The 25,026-nt window shown below is 35.9% G+C and overlaps 1 protein-coding gene across 5 annotated transcripts in view; it reads right to left on the bottom strand.

Annotated features, from left to right (window-relative positions):
• CSNK1A1 (casein kinase 1 alpha 1) overlaps positions 1 to 25,026 on the bottom strand; it is a 46,640-nt gene that overhangs the window by 6,865 nt on the left and 14,749 nt on the right. For 2 of the 5 annotated variants that reach the window (XM_080804710.1, XM_080804714.1), the window contains exons 3-10: positions 19,406 to 19,532; positions 16,542 to 16,640; positions 14,030 to 14,113; positions 9,801 to 9,940; positions 8,158 to 8,236; positions 6,910 to 6,984; positions 4,307 to 4,413; positions 2,702 to 2,850 (exon numbers count right to left, since the gene is read on the bottom strand). In XM_080804710.1, coding sequence (XP_080660836.1) covers positions 2,702 to 2,850; positions 4,307 to 4,413; positions 6,910 to 6,984; positions 8,158 to 8,236; positions 9,801 to 9,940; positions 14,030 to 14,113; positions 16,542 to 16,640; positions 19,406 to 19,532 — 860 coding nt within the window. The remainder of the gene's footprint in view (positions 1 to 2,701; positions 2,851 to 4,306; positions 4,414 to 6,909; positions 6,985 to 8,157; positions 8,237 to 9,800; positions 9,941 to 14,029; positions 14,114 to 16,541; positions 16,641 to 19,405; positions 19,533 to 25,026) is intronic. The other 3 variants (XM_080804711.1, XM_080804713.1, XM_080804712.1) reach the window with 3 other exon arrangements.

Genomic DNA, 25,026 nt, shown 5'->3' with positions numbered 1-25,026 from the left:
ATAGACCTACTTACTGAAGATTCATTAAGAAACTCAATTCTCTGTGGAAAACCTGAGACTGTAACACCATGAATGGAAACTGGTATGATGTATTTAAAAAGCATCTTCTAAAATTTTAATTAGAAAAGGTACTATGGTGTTATCATCATCACTGAAAGCAGATTTCTTGGAATCAGCAAATAGCTGAGCTGAATGAGCTCTTCCTTGAATAAAAAACTACTGTACTGGACCTTGACAGAATGTGCTTTCAACCACTCTTATTAATTAGAGACTGAAATCAGGAAATAAAGTAATCTAGAGTGACTGTCTTCAAACTCCAGACCTCAGAGAAGATTTGGGGTTGGAAGTTAAGGAAATGGGCTCTCCATTCTCATTCCATGCCACTCTCAGATCTGCTATACTTTTCCTAGCTTCATACATAGGGGGTTTCATGTGATAGTTGTTTGGGACACTGAGCTCTATAACCAAAATAAATGTTTTCAAGAAGTAAAAGATCAAATACAACTCTGTTGTTTGTATTCTGTGGCATCGCACATTTTAGCAGCAAGCAGTATTTCACTTGAAATCAAAATATACTACTTCAAATGTTTCTCTGAAACTAGTCAATGATAAGTGATACATTTTCTGCAAAGTCCAATTCTTCAAAATTTTACAGGTTGGTGTTTATGAAAAATAATTTGTATAAACCCTGGGTCTAACACTGCTACGAAAATTTGGCAAGATTTTCTTTTCTTTCTTTTTTTAAAAATTAAACTCTACCCCCAATATGGGGCTCAAACTCATGACCCTGAAATCAAGAGTCGCATGCTCTGACTAAGCCAGCCAGGCACCCCAAATATCCTATAAGATTTTTAAGTTGCTTTTATGAAAATAGTTACAATACAAAATTAAGGATTAAACTTAAGTTTAATTACAATTTCTTTCCAAGGAAACATACTAACTCAGTGGATCCAACTTCTCATCTTTAAGACCTAGATAAGGTAGGACAAAAATTCTTCTTGTTTATTGAGAAAGACACACACAGTAAACTAACAATGGAACTAACTCAAAATAAGGGAATTCTTTCTGAAAGCTGCTGAATGCCTGAAGTGAAATGTTCTACATCAGACAAGATTTCAATCTAATTTTAGTTCTAGAAACTGCAACTCGTGATGATCCTATTATCCCAGCTAGCTTTAGGCAAAAATTGGTTTCATTTTATGAAAAAAAGCAAATACCCTACAGAAATCAGGTGTAACAAGTCCTAAGTCTAGAACGTTACACTGGTATGACCATTTCTAAGAGATACTACCTAGCAACCTACCTCATTAAGAGCTTGGCACTGTGATCAGTCATGCAATGATTAAAACACTCAAAGGGACAATTAAGTCCCAACTGAGACGCAGAGGCAAGCGTATCCTGAGCTGAAATTTCATCATCTAAGAACCCCCATTACATTAAGCCTTCAACTGTGAATCCTTCCCAAATACAGAAACATGGAAGAGAAGAATCTCAACTTCATTCCTAATAGATGAGCTGCTGGGATGAGGATGACATCAGTGAATTATACTTCTTGAACAGTATCCTCAGGTTAGTGTCTATTTTTAAATTACAAAATTTTTTTAAAAACACAATACTAAAAATACAGACCCAAAGATTAAGTTCAGACTAAAGCAGTCATTCAGAAATTAAATAATTAGAAACCAAAAACCAAACCTTGCCTGCCCACCACTTCCAGAAAGTAGGCAGGTATCAGGAGGTAAGCCCCATAAAGGGCGGAAAGAAAAACAAAAACAATGAAACTCAGGAGTCGAACTGTATGGCAACAGTGACAAGAATGGAGCTGTGCCCTAACAGTTCCACTCCTTAGTAGCACTGAGAGTGCCAGAGACAAATAGGAAATAGACTAGTAGTAGTTTGGTGGCATTTGCCCCAAGTTTCTTTTCATTTTGCAAAGCCTAACAGCAGAATTCAATTCCATAACAAACCCCCAGACCCTGAATATTTGCAAGATTTTATAGAGTCCAAAACAAAACAATTGTTTTGACATTAAGAACCTTTTGTAGTTAAATAGCCACTAAAAGAGACATCTGGTTTTCGACTTAGGAAAGACAGGTCGAGCTTTTCAGTTCTTTGAGCATTTAAAGAGCACAAAGGAGATGCTCTGAAACTGAGAAGACAGACACTTTGGGGGCAATGCCAGACTCACCTCCGGAAATTAGATCATGTTCACAATTTCCCATTTTAAATGCTAAAACATTAACATGCAGAAAAAAATTCTTAACACTGTTAGTCTGAAATAAAGTCCAAATACCATAACTAACCAGATTCATTATTAAAAATCAACAAGTGTTAGGTCTAGGATTTTGGATTGATTGATTATACCATATTCCCAACACCAAATGTTTATTTTGGAAAGGGTTAATGAATGAGTAAAAAAGATGCAGTTGTTAAAAATGACCCAAAATCCCAAGAGAATGATATAATATATACACACATATATGTATATACAAATACATATACATATATATATGAACAAGGACATTTGGGTTTAAAGTTAGTAGTCAAATTTTCCAAGGACGTCTTTTTTTAGAAACACAGAGCCAAATTTTTATTTATTTTAAAACCACCTCCTCGATCTAACACTGTTAGAAATGAATGAATTACCCAATTTTGTATTCAATTTGTTCCCTGTAACGTCACTTGGTTCTTGGCTACTAACCTTTCATGTTACTCTTGGTTTTGTCAGTTTGCTTGCCTGTGGGGGTTTGGGCCTGCTGACCCTGCCCACTTGAAGAGGCTGCCTGCTGTGCTGCTTTCTGCTTTAACATTGTCCAATCAAATGTGTAGTCATATTGGTGGTTCAGGGTCCTGGAAAACATAAAATGATATACGTCAATCCTTTAATAATAGTCTAGTTAAATACTCTATTGAGCTTTCAAGACAGTGAGGGCACTTTCTAAGGAAATCAGAGTATTTTCTCTTAGGCATGGTAGCGTCTAAAAGATTTCATTCCAGGGACGCCTGGGTGGCTCAGTTGGTTGAGCAGCTGCCTTCGGCTCAGGTCATGATCTCAGCGTCCTGGGATCGAGTCCCACATCGGGCTCCTTGCTCGGCGGGGAGCCTGCTTCTCCCTCTGCCTCTGCCTACCACTCTGTCTGCCTGTGCTCGCTCGCTCTCTCTCTCTCTAACAAATAAATTTAAAAAAATAAAAATAAAAATAAATTAATAAAAGATTTCATTCCATATACATGACTTTTTAACTGTTCAGTTCATTAATTCCACTTTTTACAAGTCACAACTGAAGGAGAATGATGTCACCCCTTCAGTCTGATGTATTCATTAAGAATAATCTTTTTCAGAAAGAAGCCACCTTTATTACTTTCTTGAAAGAGGCAGGGGAGTGAGAACGAACCGCAGCATGAACAAAAACATGGAGTCAAGCTGTCAATTATCTAGGGAACCACCCAACCAGGAGGTACCTCCTAAGAACTATTCAGATAAGTTTAAGACCACAAGCTTGTGGAGGAGATGTGTATGCTGGTAGCTTGTAAAGCCAACTTTTCTGGGGTTAGAGAATTACCCCCAATTCTTACCCTCTTCCAACTAAGACTTCGGGCCATATGTACTTTAATCCCCCCATGCTCAAGACCACTTCTGGGCTGCACCTAGGGAACGCTAGAGTCTGAGGCCTGCGTCCACATAATCATAGGCCCCGTAACTATCTTAATTAGTTAATTTTGTTATTAACAAAACAAACTGTATTATTATTGTTATTAACAAAACAACTGTAGCAAGGCTGGAGAGTTCCAAGGGCCATCAATAATCACTTCTAATATGTATGGCAATTATCGTGGAAAAGTTAGATTCTACTTTGAGTCTGATTCAACAGCTTCTCCATCCCAAACTAAAAAAATTCCAAGCACATTTGCACCACAAATGGGAACATGCCAAACTCAGTCTCTTTATTTTTTAAAAAATATTTTATTTACTTATTTAACAGACAGCAAGAGCAAGCACATGAGTGAGCACAAGCAGGGGCAGTGGCAGAGGGAGGAGGCTTCCCACTGAGCAAGGAGCCCAATGTAGGGCTCGACCCCAGGACCCCAGGATCATGACCTGAGCTGAAGGCAGATGCTTAACTGACTGAACCACCCAGGTGCCCCTCTTTCTTTTAGTGTTTTTTCCAAACTCAGTTTCTTAAAATTTTATTCATATGGGTTAGGCCCGCTTTTAATTTGCTACTTGTCAGAACAGATGTGTTGGGTAGATTTAACTAGTTTCCCTCACTAGAGTCTACAGTCTTAAAAACACCTTAAAAACTGACCTGAAAAGAATGCGGAATAGCTGCCTCAGATACATGTAATCCGGGGCTTCCTCAAAGCGCAGCCCACGACAATAGTTTAAGTACATGGCAAATTCTGCAGGAAACCCCTACAAGTTCAAGAGTTAAAACACAAAGTAAAAAGAAAACAAGAAAAAGTTTATTTAAGACAGGAAAATAAATATTTAAATACAAGTAAAAGGTGTTTTTGAGGAGTGTTTCACTACTTTGCCACAAGATCTGAGAACTAAACTATAATATGACTTGGCATCCTCATAAATCCTGACCACCTGATCATGTACATCTTTTAATACTGGCAGGGGAAACATGGATCCTTTCCCTACAGTATAACATTCTTAAATAATCTGGATATCCAACTTGCTATTATTTTATCATTGTCTAATAATTCAACAGCAACAATGAAGAAATGACCAAATGAAAGCCACCAAGGTTCTTTTCCACAACAGGTCAATGAACTGGCACTTTCTTCCCAATTGTGTAATTACTTTATTTGGTGTAACTGTATATACCTACATAAACAGAAAAGTAAAATCACCAAGAGTACAAACATATAGCACAACCACTGTTGTCATACAGATCAATCACGACCAGACTGGGTTTGGATTTGGTTTTTTTCCGTAACATGATCATAATGCATACATAACATATTCTGTTTTCCCACTAACATTATATTGCAATTATACTTCTGTGTTATTTCCAACCTCTTCACAAGCTTCTGAATGGGTACATAATATCTAGACCAGTGAATACATCATAACTGTTTCCTGTAACTATACATTTAGGCGATTGAAGTTTTTCTTTCATAAACATTATTAATAAGTACAGCTGTGGACATAAACTCTTTACGTGCTCAGCTTCTTAGGAAAGATTCTCAAAAATGGATTTAACACATCTATAAGCCTATAGATATTAACCGCCAAAAAGCTTTTGCCAGCAGGAATGTAGAAAATGCAAAAAAATTTAAACAAAAATCTCTACACCCTGCCTTGAGTATATGTTCACGTGAAGGGTTGTAAGTTAAGTCTCTTCCCACAACCTTCCAATTCTGAGAAATTTCTCACATGCAGGAGGTTAAGGTGGGATAGAATGGACATACTTGCAGTATTTACTTCTACTCACTGCACTGACATAAACAGATTTAATATTTTATGCTACTTCACTGCTCCAGGAGTGGACAGCTGAAGTGATAAATGTATTATACACTTTATTTAAACTCTTAACATGACTTTAAAATTTGTAATATACATTCATGGTCTATGTTAATGTTAAGCAGCATATACCAAATGAATTTGCTTTTATGTATATTACAAACAGAGCTAAACAACTACAAGTTAAATAGTTTACTTCATGCATTCCTACCTTATGAAAACAGGCAAAACCTTATTAACATAAGAAAACTACCAATATCATAAGTTATTACAGATATGAAATATGTAGTTACCACTGGACTATGAAACTGAAAATAATCTCACTACTTTATAGTAACACTAAAATTATGTGTTCACTGCACACTCAATCAATTGTATGTGGCCAATCTGTAAAGACCTAGTTCATTATTTCTAGATCAAAATTAAGACATAACCCAGAAGCAAACAATGTACTAACCCTCCCTCCCGTTTTTCCTGTAAAAATGTCTGACTTTTCCAGTAATCCAAATGAATCATGATGTTGCACAGGTATAGTACTGTACAGAAAACAAATTTTGCTTCCTGAACTACACAGATTTTAAAGTTAACTGGGTATACTATAACACACGAACATTTTATTCATTGACCTAAAATGTATTTCATAATTTAAAACAAACCCCAGAGACTCAGAAAAGATGACAGTCTCTTACCCACCCCAACCCCTCCTCCTTTACTGTAGATCTAGAGAAGAGAAAAGCAAATTTGTGGACAGGGAGACATAAAAACATCACCTCTCCCCCTTCCACAAAGTACTGTTTCAATACCAAGTTCACTTCCCCCTTCTAACACCCAACTATATAATTACATCCTGTTTCCTAATAATTTCAGGTATGCAATTGTCTGAGAGAGGACCATGTGGTTTTCTTTCAATAGAAAATACCATGGTTATTCATCATGACACAGCTCCTTCTCCATTCTCAACTTACAGGTTTCTCTAACAAAGTCTTGAGATTTCAGGGAAATGAGCCTGACTCAAACTGTCATCTATACTGTTGGACACTGGCTATTCTGGATTGCTGTGATCTGCCTTTGTTTCTCTACTCCTTGATGTCCCTGACAATTGTCAATATCCCTTCTTTGCTAGTACCAGTTTAGGGATAAGGAGAATATTTCCTAATTTTGTCAAAAATTGGTGAGGTTCCACTAGAAAACTTAACCTGCCCTCTTCTTCCTCTAATTTTTAACAGATTATGGGGTCCAAACTAAAGAGAAACATAGAAGGCTTATTTAAAATGACCCATATATTCAAGCCACTCCAAGATACTCAGAATTACCAAAACATACGTTTAAAATGGCAAATAGGTACTGAATAGGATGTTTAAATTCCAGACTTCTTGGATTATTTATATTAAAAAAAAAAGAAAGAAAGAAAAGAAAATAGCCATTATGTACACTTACCTTACATAAAACTTCAACAGGAGTGGACATCTTCTTTTCACTAATCTTTTCGTATTTTTGTTTTTTTGTTGCAGCCTGTGGGAAAAAAGAATCAAACCAGAGACATATTTACTACTACTGAGAAGAACCTTTTGAGTTTTAACCCACTAGACATAAACGTAAACTTGAGACTCAAGAGAAATCAAAACCTAGAAAAAAAAGAAATCAAAGTACAATATACAAAAATTTTCCAACCCTAAGCTGTTATTTTTATGTGAGTTTCTATTTTTAAAACATTTTTAGCTGTTAGGAAAGAGTGAGTTAATAAGAACATGATTTAATGAGTGAAGTTAAATCTGAAATGAGTTTTCACAACCCATATTCAACACGAGGGAAGGAGATAAATAACAAAAACAGTGCCCATCATTTAGTAATATTATTATGTGAAGTGAAAATAATTTTCCAACGTAAAAATAATTCATATTGGATAGAGCTACCCACATAAGCATGGAGCAACTATCTAGTTCACAGATGCTCAATAAATACAGGGACCATTTTCCTTTGAAGGACCAATAAAATGGGGCACCTGGGTGGCTCAGTCGTTAAGCTCAGGTCATGATCCCAGGGTCCTGGGATCGAGCCCTGCGTCAGGCTCCTTGCCCTGCAGGAAGCCTGCTTCTCTCTTTCCCACTCCCCCTGCTTAGATTACCTGTCTCACTATGTGTCTCTCTCAGATAAATAAAATCAATCTTTAAAAATAAATAAATAAATAAAGGACCAATAAAGTGTCAAAATAGCTTTCAAATTCTAGGACACGGTAAGTTATCATTAACAGACACTCATAAAAGTCAAGATGAAAGTCCTAATTAATAGAAACAAATGTTAGGATAATTAAGTAAGATAGCTAGTATTACTGGAAGAACCAGTTTTACTACACATAAAAGTATACATTTTCAACATACTGGCAATACATCAAAATGAGACCATCTCCACCTTTAATTAGCCCATGTCAATTTCCATTCAGATAAAACTACTGGTTACCAATGGGTACCTGCTTACTATTCTAAAGGAAATTACTCTTTAGGCCTGACTACAGGATTCGATTAACTTTATTCTTGCTAAAATGATCATATTTTATTTTCCCAAAAGATACAAAATAAAGATAATTCACTCTTGGAAAGCCTCATGTTTGAAAGGGATCTTAAAGTTCATCTATGATACGTATTTTTATTCTTAAAACAAAAAACTGGTAATGAGAGTCTCATGTACCTTTAGTCCTTGCCATGGCAGGCTGGTTCTATTAAAATACATCAAAACATATCCTAATGATTCCATGTCATCTCGGCGACTAGAAAAGAAAATGTAAAGTTATGAGTTGGAATTATTATGGAAAATGTGAAAGAAAGACAGGTACACAAGAAGTTTTCCCAAGTGAGGAGAAAGAGCAATTGGTGACTTGTGAAAGAAGGTGCTTAAAGTTAAAAAAAAAAAAAAAAAAAAGTTCATAAAGAGTTACTTTTTTTTTTTTAACCATAAAGAGTTAATTCTAAACAAAATTTTCTCACAGAACACGAAATCATAAAATCCAACAGTCCTGCAATTTGATTTCTAAAGAACAAAAAGGATTTAGCCGAACAACTTTCTAAATGAAGTTAATGAAGATGGAAGAACAAAGTAGCAGGACACTTTTAAGTTTTGCAGAAGCTTATAAAAAAGAACTTGAGGGGGTTCCTGGGTGGCTCGGTTGATTAAGCAACTGCCTTTGGCTCAGGTCATGATTTCGGAGATGGAGTCCCATATCAGGCTCCCTGCTCCACGGGGAGTCTGCTTCTCCCTCTGACGCTCTCTCTCACTAATAAATAAAAATCTTAAAAAAATAAAATAAAATAAAATTTCAAAAAACTTGAGGAATCCTGAAATAAATTAACATTTTATTTATTTATAAAAAGATTTTGTTTATTTATTTAAAACAGAGTTGAGACAACACAAGCAGGGGGAGTAGTAGCACAGGGAGAGGCTCCCCCTGGGTGGTTCAGTCGCCTTTGGCTCAGGCCATGATCCCAAGGTCCTGGTATCAAGTCTCTCATCCTGCTCCCTGCTCAGTGAGGAGTGTGCTTCTCCCTCGGCCTGCAGCTCCCCCTGCCCGTGCTCTTTCTCTCTGACAAATAAAATCTTTAAAAAATAAAATAAAACTAATTTAAACATCTATATGAATATATATACCCACATACACTGAACATTTCCTAAGCTTAAAATTCTTCTCTTGAAGTTCCCTAACCTGGAAGCCTATCATTTATCATTTCTATGCTTGTTTTAAGGAGCAAAAACTGACTGATAAAAGACAACGACGAAAAACCAGAAATAGAAAATGAAGACAGAAAAATCAAAGAGATCATTTACCTCAATCCAGATCCTATTAATTTACATAGGAGTGAAAGAGTAAACCATGAGATGGCCCACCCACACCCTCTTGGTCCATCAGGACTCAGATAACATTTTCCTTGTAAAAATAAGAAACTAATACATTCTTCTCCAAAACTTAACTTATATTACTAAAACATAAAAAAAGCCCAAGATCAGCATTAAGAAAGTAAGTACTACCTTCAGCTGCAAGAAAAAAATATACACCAAGATAAAACTGTATGTATGCTAGTTTTCCATCAGGTAATATTTTCTCCCCAAGAGACAACCTTTAACATACCTTTAACCTTTAACAAACACAAAAGGTCTCTCATTTAATTGGCTTTTCAGCAGGGACTAAAGCCAACAGGTGAAAGGATTAACAAGCATCCTTCAAATCCTCAGCCAAGAGACATCTTTACATATCAGAAGAAACTAGTTAAAGTATTTCCAAAAACCCTTTAGTGACTATTGCTATGGAGCTGATTAACACATTAATTTTTCAAACTCACCTCTGTTCAATACCAAGATGTGCATTGATGCTAGCGTATCGGGCAGTGCCAGTGAGATTTTTATCTTCTCTGTATGGTATGTGTTGCCTTGTCCTGTTGTCTCTGTACTTTTTGGCCAAACCAAAATCAATAAGGAATAACTTTAAAAGAAAATAAAGAGGTATTAGGCTTCCAACCTTGTTCAAATGAACTGCTTTTTAGTCATTAAATGGCATTTATACTATCTAGTTCAACTGTATCAAAATAAAGTATCACAGGCAGAAAACATGAATAAACTTAACACTTCAACAGACTTCTACTAGTCCTCATCAATAGAACAAGTTAAAAGAAAACAGTTAAGTGGTTGATCCTTGTGAGCTGAACCAACTTCACAGGCCCAGTTACTACACACTCAGGAGCCTGTCTTTAGAAGAGTAGCGGAGAAATATATACATGTTTGATAAGAGTTGAGAAGTGTGCTGTGTGCCATGATGAAATCTGTCATCCTGCTTTGTTGGTAAATAAGCATGAGGTTTCAAAAACTAAACATAAACTATGTGGAATTCTTCCATTTTACAAAGGACATTCTTCATTCAGTATGCCAACAGAATGTTCATTATTTAAAATTAGACAAAGTTTGATACTGACAACAAAACCAAGATTTTTATTAACAAAAAATAAGGACTTTTTAAAAAAAGCATGCATTACATTCTACAACTTCTCACTGACATTTATCCATGTATCAAGTTAACCTTCTGGGAAATACAGTAAGTTGATAGAAAATCTTTAAGAAGTACTTAGTATTTGCTTATATCAAGATAACTTAAAATTAGTTTAAAGGAGCTAATAACTAAAAACCAGACTAATATTTTAGAACAAAATAATGTTTAGTGCTGTCTTATTTATATGGTACACAGGGAATAAGATACTCATTTATAATGTAGCTAATTTTTTAAAGTAACTGAAGTTTATTCTTCATCATTAACACTTTAAAGGAGGAAAAAACCTGGTTTTGATCAAAAAGGAAAAAAATCCAAAATACATTCATATTTACCTACCTTCTAAAGCAAAATAATCTTCAATTTTTAGTCTTGATCATAAATTCACTTATTAAAGTTATGTTTACAAAAATTATCCAACAAGGCAGGTCTATGTGACCTTACAGTATACAGTCCTAAACTTTTTTCTCCCTAGTTATACCTATATTTTATAGTTCTTCTTTCCATTAAGTAAATTTTGGATCCCTTCTGCCCAGTTTATAAACTGTGATATCCTAGGAAAACTGTTACCTAGCCTACTAGGGTCTGTATAAGAATAAATAAAGTGATTGATTTAGAGAAAAGATGTGATCAAATATTTGCCTCTCTTAGGAGGATGAAAAACACTTTGATCAAGGGGTTCCTGGCTGGCTCAGTTTAAGAGCATGAGACTCAATCTCAGGGTTGTTCAAACCCTATATTGGGCATAGAGAGTACTTAAATATAAATAAATCTTGGAAGGAAGGAAGGAAGAAGGAAGGAAGGAAAGGGGAGGGGAGGGGAGGGGAGGAGAAGAGAAGAGGAAAAAAACACTTGTATCAGGCAGGCATTGTACCCCAGCCTTAACTGGACAGCGGGATGGGAAAGACATTGAGGTTTGCGCTTGTGTCACCAGTGTGACAAGGAGATACTTATTTTCACCTGGTCTACTATAAAAGAATGAAGATTAAATTTTTAATAAAATTTAAATGGAAGAGAGCACTCTAGTAAGATTAAATTCACTTCCTCAGCAACTGCATTATTATACGTCTATGATAAAGTGTTACAAAACAAAGAGAAATAAAGCTCACATTCAAATGGGCTCAGCATACAAATATTAAAATGAGCAAAATACATTTCTGTTAAGCAAACCAAAAACTATGACTTAAGTTCTCCATATTCACACTGAAAAGAAAACAAGGCAAAACAAACACAAAAGGACATCCAGCTTCACAGTATCTTTAAAAATACCCCTAAGAATTATGTGGGTTTTAAACAAAAGATGATTAGGCCATACTTTCCTCTAAAAGATATTTTCTGGGATTGCTTCTTTTAGTACTTCAAAGCAGAGGAGAAGACAGGAACAACTCTCACGTGATTATACCTGATAGTTTCATTCCTGTCTAAATCTATATTCAGCAGCTCCATTTGCAACTCAGTAACCAGACATTTTCTCACAACTTTATAAAAGATTATTTTATGAAAACTCAGCATTTACTAGAATTCTTTCTTTCCACGACTCTAAAGGATGAAATGTGGTTTATTAAGAAAACAAACACTATCTTCTCAAATATCTTCAACTTAATAAACAAAAGCTACAAACCAAATCAACTCTAAATTTTCTCTTATAAAAACTGAGAATGAATGAGTCAGGAAAAAGAATTAAACTGCTAAACAGAACTATCTTATTTTAAGAGTGAACAACTGAAGAGGAAGATTATTTAAAATTAAAAAAAAATCTAAATCTCTTGGTAGTTCATCATCTGGTACTATCAAGCTTCTTTAGCAACCCTCTCTGCTTTCAATTTAAAAATGAATATAAACATAATGGAAGTGTTTACATGACACCACCAGATACAACCAAAGATACAACCAAACAGCCGCAAATATATAAAGAACCAAACAAGGAAAAGCCAATATTCAGTAAGTTGTAAGATAATGTATTTTTCATAGGTTTGTATATGCAAAAGAAGTCTAATTTCTTTGGTAGGTCAAGCTGCTTTTCTGTGCATTTGTATTTAGTGTTCCAAGTAAAATCTGTGCCTGTCTTATAGAATGCAAGGCATGTGGGGATGAATTAATGTTGGACACACTGGGGTAACTCCATCCAGCAGAGGTGCACTGTTCTCAGAAACACTATCTCTAATTTTAGTTTTTAGTATATCGAGCAATTTTTCTCTTAACCAGGGGTCACATTTCTCGATCTCCCCAAAAATTTAAACACAAAAGATCACTTTTCTTCACAACCCAGCTAACCTGTATGTAGAGAAAATAAACAATTCAATTTATGGAAATTATTAAATGATTATACTACAAAATATAAATTAAATGTGTGAATGAATGGATAAGCAAACATAGGGCACTAGGTGCTTTATAATCTGCCTAATTACGCAGCAACTCCTCTCCCTACCTCCAATTAAGAATCAGTCACAATTATTATTTCTTTGTAAATGAAAGTTCAGTTTGAATTTCGGAAACCTATTTAACAGCAGAAGATGGTACCTGGAATAATGCTGGGCAGTATGGAAAAGGATTAAATGATCACCCAGATGATGTATGTGGTGCAAAGTATAGAACATACTTTGAAACTACAAAGTATGCTCATACACCAGGTACAACTTTTCTCTTTTGATTCCTCATGCCAATACATACTTCCTTCTCAGTATACACTAAATTGTATGAAGAAGATTCATTTACTCAAGAAGTTAACAAAGCTCACTAACTTCTATGAAAGTGAAAGAAAATGCGAAGAGTTCCACCTACATAAAAAATATTTTAAAAGAAAATTACTAGGGTGTTTACTTAGCTTGCCAAACACTAAATCATCAGGTTATGCATTCCTTTAATTTATCTTATGTGTTATTAATTGGTAATTATTTGGTAAGTGCTTCAATGATGTTACTGTTATACTGTCAGACTGCAATGTCTCCTAGTTCCAGGGCACATAATGCTCTTTCATCATCTCATGCCATTTGGTTGAAGTTGGAGAATTCACAGATTGAGGAAAATCAATTCTAGAAACACTAGATCTCAAATCTGATCTACACTTACCTGAAGTTCACTAGGGAAGGGGAAGAGAGTTGAGGCAGAATATATTCATCACACAGCACTGATGCAACTGAATTTAGATATATTTCATGCATTAAGTTCTTCAACTCCAAATACATTTTTAAAAACTAAACAGTCTATCTCAAGTTTACCATTAGACAAAGAATTTCAATACTAGACCAACATATCATTTCCTCATGAAGGATGTTAAAGATCTAAACATAATCCTATTTTCATTTAGGTTTTCTCTAAACTTTACAAATTTTAAGCAAAAGCCACGAAAAAAAAATCTTAGTAATGTTATATGTTTGCCAAGTATGTCTGAATAATGCCAACGTAAGAGATGCTTGAGCAAGATCTACATTCTCCAGAATTAAAACAAAACAAAAATAATCAAAATAAAACAATAAAAAAGAAAAGCACATGAATTTGGGATTGAGGTTGGAATAGGAGACAGTTTCAGACCTGGTTTAATCCTGAGAAAGATGGGTCCTGAGAAGTACTAACAGTCATGCTTCTTTTCCTCTTCCCCACTGGAGATTCTAAACACTAAACAGACAATAGAGGGTGGCAGTGCATCAAACAGTATTGCTTACATTGCAACAATGGCCGGCGCAGACAGGCAACACCGAGGCATTAGAGAAAGAACAGGGTAGCCAAATGCCATCCTTCTTCCACCAAGCACTGTAGCTTCTCAGTTTTCCAAATAAGAATCACATGCTCAAGAACATTTGAATTCTGGAAAGTACTCAAGTTTTTAATGCCACTATATTGTGTCACTGCCTGAATCAGGGATAGCAATGGTGACATTTGGCTCTTTTAATTTTTTAATCAAAAATGGGGAATTTGGCTCTGCAATATTTGGTATCACAATCTGCCCTTCCCCAAAAAAGATTGTACAGGGGAAAAAAAATCTTCAGTAAGGAAGAGGTAGAAGGCATTTAGTCACCTCAAAATTGGTTTTCATAAGCATGCAGGGCTGATTACTGGAAGAGATGAACAAATTCACTAAGATTGGAGTGGTCACTCCTAAAATATCAAATTCAGAACAATTTTCCGAGTAAGAAATTTGACTTAAAACAAAAACAAAAACAAAACAAAAACACCTCAAAAGCCCCCCACTCTTTTCTCCCCCATGAATAGAAAACTACTACAACAAGCTAACCAAAGAATCCAGTCTCATAAAACTGGCATTTTTTTCAAACTACAATACAGAAAGAAAACACTAAAAACCAACTACATAAACAAAACACTAATCTAAAATGTTCAAGAACAACATTTAGAATTTGAATCTTAGTTAAGTGAAACACTACACTTCTACTCTAGGGTCTCTCTGAACTGTATTAACAGCAAGCAGCTCCACAGTGTTTTTTTTTTTTAATTCTCTCTCGAGAGGACACAAGATCCTAAAAACGTTTCATCACGGGGCAAATTGGATATCCTAACACAACTATGTAATTAACAAGCTATTTTTAAAGGGGGGGAGCAAAGAGGTATTATCTAGGTCATTTAAAGACAAAAACCATGTACTGCAATGTCGACATGCAGAACACAGATCACAAGAGGATAACGGGTCTTTAGCAGGAAGAAAATGGGGAAAGAGGGCTGGGAAATGGCCAAAAGATCAGGGTCAAACTAACAAAACTGCCCCAAAAATTAAGACCAGTCATTTTTTTTTCTATTTAATTACCAGGTTTTGCAATAACAATTAATAACCTGGATGCTTCAGAGACAGAAGCTACATAGTATTAGAAAAAAAATAAGCAGCAGCAGCAATCTGGGAATGGCAAGATAAGTTATATGTAAATATATACACCTTTCATTATTTAAAGTTTAGCTTTCAACAAAAAAAATTTAATTTCCTAAAACTTGGTCAGATCAACATTAATGTCTCACACATTAACAAATAACACCAGTTCTAATGGTAATGGCTACAAGTTGGCATTCATACAGGCAAACAAAGGTAAACATTTATAGCCAGACCTAAAAACACCAAAACATTTCCTAGTTATTTAATAAAACAAATGGGAATCTTCCTTCCAAAAACAAAACAAAACAAAACAAAAAACCACAAAAACCAAAAAGCCCCAAGTTGTCCTGAAGTTGAGAATTTCTATCAGATCATCAGATCATAACATGCTTAGTGCATTGCCAATGCTGCCTGTCTGCCCGAGCTCAACATTGAATCGATAAATAAAAGCAATTCACTCAATAAAACTAATCATTGCAGAAAAAATTTCAACACAGTTAGTTTCTAACTGCAGTCATGCGTCACTAGCTAAAACCCGATCACCCCGTATGTTAACCATTCTGAGACCCCAATGAACACTAATTTTGTTGTATGAATGTTCGTTTCACTTGACTATATATTTTCCTTTGAAAGGGGAAGGTGGGGTGGAGAATCTGCCCAACTGGCACCCAAGTAAGAAACTGTCAACTACTTTTGAAGCAGGCCCAAAAGTTATCCTTTTGAATACACAAATCCAAGGACTGAAGAATTCTCATTATGATCATGCTCAGTCAGCAAATGTTAACGCCATGGTGACAGATGGGTCAGTGGTTCCCACGCTGGCACAAGCACATATATTACAAAACCCACACTTCAGAGACAAAGGTTAAAATCTGATTTTAGCATTCAGGAAAAAAAGAATATGGGTTTTTTTACTATTTGAATGAGTGAAAAACAGATACAACTGTTTAATAATTAAATAACAGATATTACATTTCACTATAAAGCCCTTGGGAATTTTTTATTTCCATACAGATAATTAACCCTGGTTGGGTAAGTTGGGAGAAAATTTACTTCAAGTTACTAAGTTAATAGAGTTAGCTGATTATCCTTCTAGCACAATCTTTTAAAGCAATCATCAACAGCAAATACAATTTCCTATGACTTTTTAAAGACTGAAAGTTTACCAAAGCAATTCTTGGGAGTTTTTAACTCTTTGTTCTTTCATGCAAAGAACATTTGACTAACCTTATTACAGTGACGCCCAATACCCATTAGGAAGTTATCTGGCTTAATGTCTCTGTGTATAAAATTCTTTGTATGCACATATTCAATTCTACTGATCATCTGGAAAAAAAAAGAGGGGGTGAGAGATAATTATGTAATTTGAATTATGATACAAGAAAGCAACACATTATTTCTCAATTATTTCAATAACTCAATTATTTTGCAAGATCACATGTATATTTTAACAACTTCATTTAGAGTTGTTTGACTAACAAAATTTTTTATGTAAAGGGAAAACAGGCTCTCCATTTATCTCTAGTTTGATGGATACTCAAGTATAAACCTGCCCTGTTCTCTGGCATGTTCTAGTACTGATTACAAACATAACAACATCTAATCTGGCAGGAAGGATTGGTGTTTGCAATTTTTAAATTACAAAAGTAATAAATTTAGACTTGTTTCAGTTAGAGCTAAGTCATCAACATTCCACACCCAATTCTCTGCCCCGAGGTAACCTGTGTTAAAACAGCATGGCATTACCCATTTCCACGCTCCTATCTACACTCACTGATGAACTCAAGACACACATATGGGAATGGAGATGTTGACCAATTCAAAGATATAAGCTGTTATTGTTTTAAACTGAAATAAAAGCATCCTATTCATTCTTGTCTGCTGCTTTTTATTAACTTAACATTCCTGGAAGTTAGTAGCATACAACATAAACATAAAACATGGGGACATACACATGCTAGGTTTTATTTCTTAGATGCTTTTTGAAGTCTCCCATGTTTTTTTCTCCACACAAGTAATCACATTCAAAAACTGAAGAGTGTGTCAATCTAACAACCTTTTCTTAATTTCTTGGAAATTCTGCCAAGTTAAATGGTGTAGGTCTTAGCACAGTTCTTAACAGCCATAAATATTCTACGGTATAGATTAAGTTTTCCCCAACCATTATTCCCACTGTTCCCAACATCTTCCCACTGTAAACAATAATAATGCTATTAACATATTTAAATTAAATACATCCTTACCCACTAGTGTTTTGATTTCTAAGGGCTATAAACCCCATACAACTGTATGGAGAGTGACTGGGTTGATGCAGCTATCATTCTGATAGGTGGCACGAGACTGTCTTTTAAAATAGGCTCTAACAATACATTTTCTAGCAGTACTTCAGAGTATTCCTTTTCCCATTGGCAAACTTATTTTAGTTCCTTCTAAATTTTGCCAATGACAGGTATCGACCTCACTTCTTCGCAATAGTTTGAAAGTCTGGTCATTTACTATTTTGGAACTGCCAATCTGTATTCTGTCCAGTCTTCTCTTGGCTTGTCCCTTTTTTAATCAATTTTAAGAATTCTTTGCATATAACAATCTTTTTATCTCTCATTTGTTATGTAAATAAGTTTAAATTTTAAAAAACTGTCTTGTTACTACAGCATCACTTTTTTCCCCTATCACTTCCAGAATAGTTTTAACTGTCAAATTATCAAATATATCTATCTTTTCTGGAAGACACTTAAAAGTATTTGAAAATGTTTTCAATAACCAAAGACTAACTTTATCTTTCCACCCATATGTTCTTGCTCTTCTCAGTATATGTGTCAGGATTCTATTTTTTATTTGTCCCCACTTTCTCTAGAGCTTTTAATACCATACAGATTCTGAACTTGGACAAAATGTCTCTTAAATCTATAATCTCTAGCTTAAACTGTAATTTCAAGGAAGCAGATGTACATACAATGTCCAAACAGCACATTTAGTTATTGCAGCAACTTGCACTTTATTAAAGGCAGAAAAACAGAACATTTCTCTCACTTAATGTACTTAGTTGTCCTAGGCTAACTGATACCCATCATTAAATCAGGATCATTGATTCACTGGGAAAAGGTGTGCCCAAAGATAATAAATGGCACAAACTACTTACCTTCAAGTGTTCTCTATCACCTACACAGCCAAGACTTAGCAGCCAACTCCTTAAACCACACTGCTTTATTGCAACCCCCTTCCCTGAAATACATTTTTTCTATTACCAGTGTACCCAGTATAGACTTCTAACACAAAACCTTGAACACTGTACCTTTTCCATTTTTCTCTACTAAACCGTACACTCCTAGGGCAAAGGGACTAGAGTTCTTACTCTTCTTTGCATCCTCTGGTGCTAAGTAAAGCAGAAGGCCCTGAACAAATGCTCACTTATGAATATCTGTGTGTTACAGAACCTATAGAATATAAAACTCTTTTATTAGGATTCATTCACATGTTAGTTAAAACATATTAGGAGGATCTTAACCTTCAACGTTTGAGTTCTTAACATTCCATAATTAAAACAACGTAATCTGCTAATATTTCCTTGAGCCACTCAGTGTTTTTATGTTAATCTTACTGGAATATCAGGCTCTGATTACAGAGAATGAACACTATTGTCTAATCCCCTGAATTTATACTTTAAAAAATTCTACCTCAAATGCCACTGTATCATCTTATTTTAATTTGACATCCAATCTAAATTTTAAAAATGTTATTCTCTTCCACTGCATTTTTACATATCAAGCCCTTTCTTCAAAAATCTTATAAAGAAACCTGCTATATTCCTCACTAAAATAGACAGATTCCATCGATAAAACAATGTGAAAACTACTAGTCTACAGGTTAGCAACCAATATAACTCTTTTTTGTCCTATGCCACAAGAAAACCTCTATTAAACTGTATTAAAGTAGTACACTTGAATGAGTATACCTACTATTATGTCTTTTTTATTTTTGCTGAACATAAGGTTACATAGCACAGGATTATACATACTCTGGTTTATAAAAATTTACATTACAGTTAAATTATTAGTATTCTCAATTTTTATTTTCATCAAAATTTCACATACCTGGTCAGCTAACATAAGTACAGTTTTCATTGTGAACCTTCTTGAACAGAAATTGAAGAGGTCTTCGAGGCTGGGTCCAAGAAGATCCATGACTAGCACATTATAGTCTTTTTCCTGACCATACCACCTAACAAAAGACAAACGGAGAGCTTTATGAAAAGGTGATTAGCACTTACTATCACTAAATTTCTAAAAAGCTCTAGTAATAAAATAGTATTTCTTATCTATTTATTTTATTGAAGTTACTATGGGGGACCTGCCTGACTGGTCAGTGGAGCATGCCACTCTTGATCTTGGGGTTATGAGAAGTTTGAGCCCCACAATGGGTAAACAGATTACTTATTTTTCTTTAAAAATAAGTAAATAAATAAAGGTACTATATATTTTTTTAAATCTGCATTTTAAGTAATCACTACACCCAACGTGGTGCTGGAACTCACAACCCCGAGATCAAGAGTGGAATGCTCCACTGACTGAGCCAGCCAAGTGCCCCAGTTAGGTTTTATTTGAGATTAAGTTTCCCTCGGGGCACCTGGGTGGCTCAGTGGGTTAAAGCCTCTGCCTTCCGCTCAGGTCATAGTCCCGGGGTCCTGGGATCGAGCTCCACATCGGGCTCTCTGCTCAGCAGGGAGCCTTCTCCCTCTCCCTCTGCCTGCCTCTCTCCCTACTTGTGATCTCTGTCAAATAAATAAATAAATATTAAAAAAAAAAAAAAGATTAAGTTTTCCTCTATTCAGATGATGAGTCCATTGACTGACTATACTGCCCAACACAAAGAATAAGAGTTTCTTCTGTCAAGCAGTCCCACTGCCATATTAAGATAAAATACAGAACCTGCATGGTCACCTTAACACTCCTCTCACCAAAGCATATGAATTCTATATCCATTTGCCACTGATTCCTATGACCTCTTGTTAAGTTCCTTAATCTCACCTGATACTACTTCCTAAAAAGAAATTAAGGAGACTATCAATCTTACAAAGCAAAGATCCTTTTCTTTCTTCAAAGATTTATTTGACAGAGAGGCAGAGAGAGAGAGAACACAAGCAGGGCAAGTAGGAGAGGTAGAAGCAGGCTTCCCACTGAGCAGGGAGCCCCACGTGGGGCTTGATCCCAGGACCCTGGGATCATGACCTGAACCAAAGGCAGATAAATGGTCAATGGCTGAGCCACCCAGGTGTCCCCAATTTATCTAGGTTTTATTTAATTTTTTTTTCTAATTTATCAAGGTTTTAAAGAAAAAGAAATATTCCATACAAGAACACCAAATCCAGGCAGCAGCTCTTTCTGCCCAAGGGTCCTGTCCCTGTGCTTTAATAAACCATTTTTCTGCACCAAAAACAAAACCAAACACCATCACCAAATCCAGAAAGAGCTAAGGCAGTGAGAAGGCACAAAAAGTCAAAGGTAAAAGGGGAAAGCAAAAATCAACTCTCCTTAGACCACATTTCATCTCTCCAAGACAGATTTCCACTGGATGCCTCACTAAGAAAACTGAAACAGTTGAGCAAATTTTAGAACCATCCATCTAACCCAATTACCAACCTGAAATGTAAAAGGCAAAAATTCCTATTTCCTTTCTTCATGCAATTACACAGGACTTCATAACTCTGAGAAGTCATCTGCAAAATTAACCTTTAACAGAATATTCTCATAATAATTAGAAACTCTAAAAGAATTAGGTGAATCTCAAAAACACGCTAAAGAATAAAGTTATTGGGCATTTTCCTCCTTACTTGCATTAAGTGTGCAAGACATATCTGCTATTCTCAACATCAAAAGATAAATAAATAAACAGTCCATAAAAGGCAGCTAAAATAGAAATGTTCAAATGCATTTTCTCCACAGAAAAACCATGCATTTTTGAATCAGGTCTTCCTGTTGTACAGAGATTGGTACCGAAACTCCTTAAACCTAAGTGACAGGTGTGTTTCTATCTTTCATACTTCCTTTTGGTCTCAAGGAATATATAGCTTATTTTCTCTAAAGTTAACACACAACTTTCCCATCTGTGCTTTCCACCTCTCTAACTCATCCAGACATTATTACACACAGATTAGGAGCCAAGAACAGTCTACTACTCATCCAAATCCTACTGATTCAGTTTCTACCCCTCACCTCTGTGTTTTCCACTCTTAATCTAAATGAGCCTCTCTCTACTTTCAACCCCAAATTCCTAACACCCAGACACCAAAGAAAGCTTCCTCAAGTAGCCCGTTCCACACTGCTCCATTTCAGACTTCCCATAGCCACTGACTGCTACTTGTATACACAATCAAACCCCTTGACAATACAATATGCGGGTGCTGTCATTCTGTGGTGTTTGTCTCCATACCTAGTACCACAGACCTTACTGTTTGTTTGAAATCGTCTTCAAAGAACCTGGGTAATGAGCAAGCACTAACTTGATTCTCTGAGATCATTTAAGTCTGCAGACAACCTGAAACCAACCAATACAAAAACTCAGATATTATCTTTAGACCTTTTTAATGTATGGTGTATGTTGCTAGTATATGATAAAGTGATGTACATACACAATGTAGGTACTCAAATATCTATGCAATTAAAGAAAGAACTCTGGTTTGATTTGGACCTTATTCTTACAAAGTTTCAAAACAAGCAGAAAAACCAAGTAATTTGATGGATGAAAGTAAAAAAAAAAAAAGTACAAGAGTTTCATCTTCCATTTACTTGTTTTATTTATTATTTTTTAAACATTTTATTTATTTATTTGACAGAGAAATCACAAGCAGGTAGGAGAGATCACAAGCAGGCAGACAGGCAAGCAGAGAGAGAGAGAGAGAGAGAGAGAGGAAAGCAGGCCCCCCGCTGAGCAGAGAGCAGAGAGCAGAGAGGGGCTCGATCTCAGGACGGTGAGATCACGACCCAAGCTGAAGGCAGGGGCTTAACCCACTAAGCCACCTAGGCACCCCCATTTACTTGTTTTAAATGAACGCTTTCAGACCTAGAGTTGCCTGACCAAAGTCGAAGGCCAAAGAATGAGTTTGAAATTTATACAACTGTCATTACTTAAAGCATTAGAAAGCTACCTTAAGTTCTAAAGAGGATGCTAAAAAAGGCAAGGTCCACCTCTTTGCTCTCATTTCCCTTCCTCTAAACCCATATCCAAACTAAACCTAGTTAAAAATTAAGACACATGAAAAGGAGAGTGTAACAGGGCCTGACAAAAAGTGCTAAGAGAATTCAGAAAACCAAAATATCAACGGTAATTAAATTTATCCAAAGAAGCCTTGTTAAAATGGTCTACTACCAGTCACATCTTGACAAAGGGATATACTACTTTGAAAAGGAAAGTAGTAAAGCGGCATGCTAGGCAGGGGCAAGAATAAACTCCAGGCTCTTATTAAGAGGAAAGTCAAGGTAACTTATAATTCAAGGCTACATTATAGACTCTTGAAAGCCAAGCTGAAAAGCTTTAAATTCTTTAAATAACTGGGGGAACTATCAGTAGAGTGTGGTGGGGGACATAATATAATCCAATCAACATTTTAAGATTAAGCCTTGGCATCAATACGCATTGTAGAAATGGGGGAGTGGGAGAAGGAAGAGAATGACATGGTGACCAATTAGAAGTGTCATGGTTGGAGGGGTGCTGTGTGGCACCTTCAGTTGAGTGGCCAAACCTCGGTTCTGGCTCAGGCTGTGACCTGTGAAGTAAGCTATATATGGTAGACCAAGCCCTGCTTCCAGCTTCATGCTCAGCAGAGTCTGCTTCAGATTCTCTCTCCTTCTCCCTCTCCCACTAATCTTCTCACGTGCTCCCTCTCAAATAAATAAATAGATTTTTTTTTTAAGTGTTATAGTTGGAGATCTGATGTTAGGGATTTTTCTCTGCATTATCTCTTTATGAAAATTAAAAAAAAAAACCTTAGAAATGAAATAAAATGACTGAAATATTTTAGGTACTACTATGAGACCTAAGGGCTTCCAAGAACCATAAATTAGTATAATTATCATAAATATGCAGTTCAGGGAACCTGGGTGGTTTAGTCGGTTAAGCATCTGCCTTCTGCTCAGGTAATGATCTCAGGGTACTGGGATCGAGCTCAGCTGGGAGCCTGCTTCTCCCTCTCTCATGCTTTCTCACTCTCTCAAATAAATAAGTATGCAGTTCAGATTAAAGCATTAAAATATGTTTTTCATCTCTATGACCAGGATAATAATAACAGAAGACTTGTTTAATTAATGTAGGTCCTCCACTCACACTGTCAGTTTGATAGGTGTGATGGTTAATCTTATGCCTCGGCTAAGTAAGGAATGTTGGGATAGGATAGCTGGTAAAACATTTTTTTGGGGTGTCTGTGAAGGTGTCTCCAGAGATCAGCATTTGAATCAAGATTAACACTTGAGTGACAGACTAAGTAAACAGGATAACCTACCCCAAAGTGGAGGGCTTGAACAGAACAAAAGGAAATAAAACTAAAAAGCAGCGGAAGGGAAAATCTGTCTGCTAGAGCTGAGACATCCACCTTCTGCCCTCAGTTATCCATGCTTACAGTTCTCAGGCCTTTAGGTTTGGGACCAAAACTACACCACTGGTTTTTCTAGGCCTCCAGCTTGTACACCTCAAACTATGGTACTTCTCTGCTTCCATAGGTGTAAGCCAATGCCTCATAATAAATCTCTTTCTGCTTATCTATATATCACCCATTGGTTCTGTTTCTCTGGAGAGTCCTCACTAATACAACATGGGCAGCCATTGTATTTGTCTCGTTCACAACTCCATATTCCCAGCATCCAGAACAATACCTGCAAGAAATACTCAGTAACATTTGCTGAATTAAAGAATGAAAAGCCAAATTAGAGGCTCTAACAGCCTGGGGAGTGCTTGATTTGGCACACAAGGAAAATGAAACAAGGACAACAAAACCACTCAGTACTTGGAAGCATAAAATCATCAGGAAGCATCTACTCATCTTTCATTTAAATTAGCCAAGTAATTATAAAAGTTTACAAGTGATATTCTTAACAGGTACACCTGTGCGCTTATCTTCCATCTTTAGGTCATTAATGTCAAAGTCTTCACTGAACAACTAAAAGGAAGGAACACTGAATCAGAACTCTAATAGCATCTCCATTCTCAAGACACCATCTCTCAAACTTACTTTCATGCCAAGCCATCATCATCCAATCTTTATGTTCCTTTTCATGAGGGTAGAAAATAAGATCTGGTCTAGTACAATCTAGCTGATCCCCACCACCACCCGCCCCCCACCCCCTAAATTACCAGACTTTAACAGAAGGCCACTCTAAACCACCACAGAATCCCTCTACTCTCAATTTAAATACTTGAGTCTCAAATCCCTCTGGTACTGCATTCATCTGATTACTTCTGGAAGCCTCAGAAATCTAAGACCTTGAGTCTTTGGCACTGTAACCTCTAACCTAAAATTGTCAGTACTTATGACGCTCCATCTTATTAATGGAATTCATTACAAAAACAACCAACAATGCAAGACAGCTTCAAGTACATTCTGAATCATGATAAATCTTCAGCCCTTTTCAAAGAGAACTACACACAGGACTAAATATGGGCTACCTCTTGGTTTTCTATTAATTATTAATAAACAAGACTGCTGTGCTAACTCTCATTCTCCGTA

This window comes from Martes martes, assembly GCF_963455335.1.
Source record: "Martes martes genome assembly, chromosome: 5".
NCBI lineage: Eukaryota > Metazoa > Chordata > Mammalia > Carnivora > Mustelidae > Martes > Martes martes.
The sequence above is the reverse complement of the archived record's forward strand: the minus strand, read 5'-3'. Positions and strand labels throughout refer to the sequence as shown.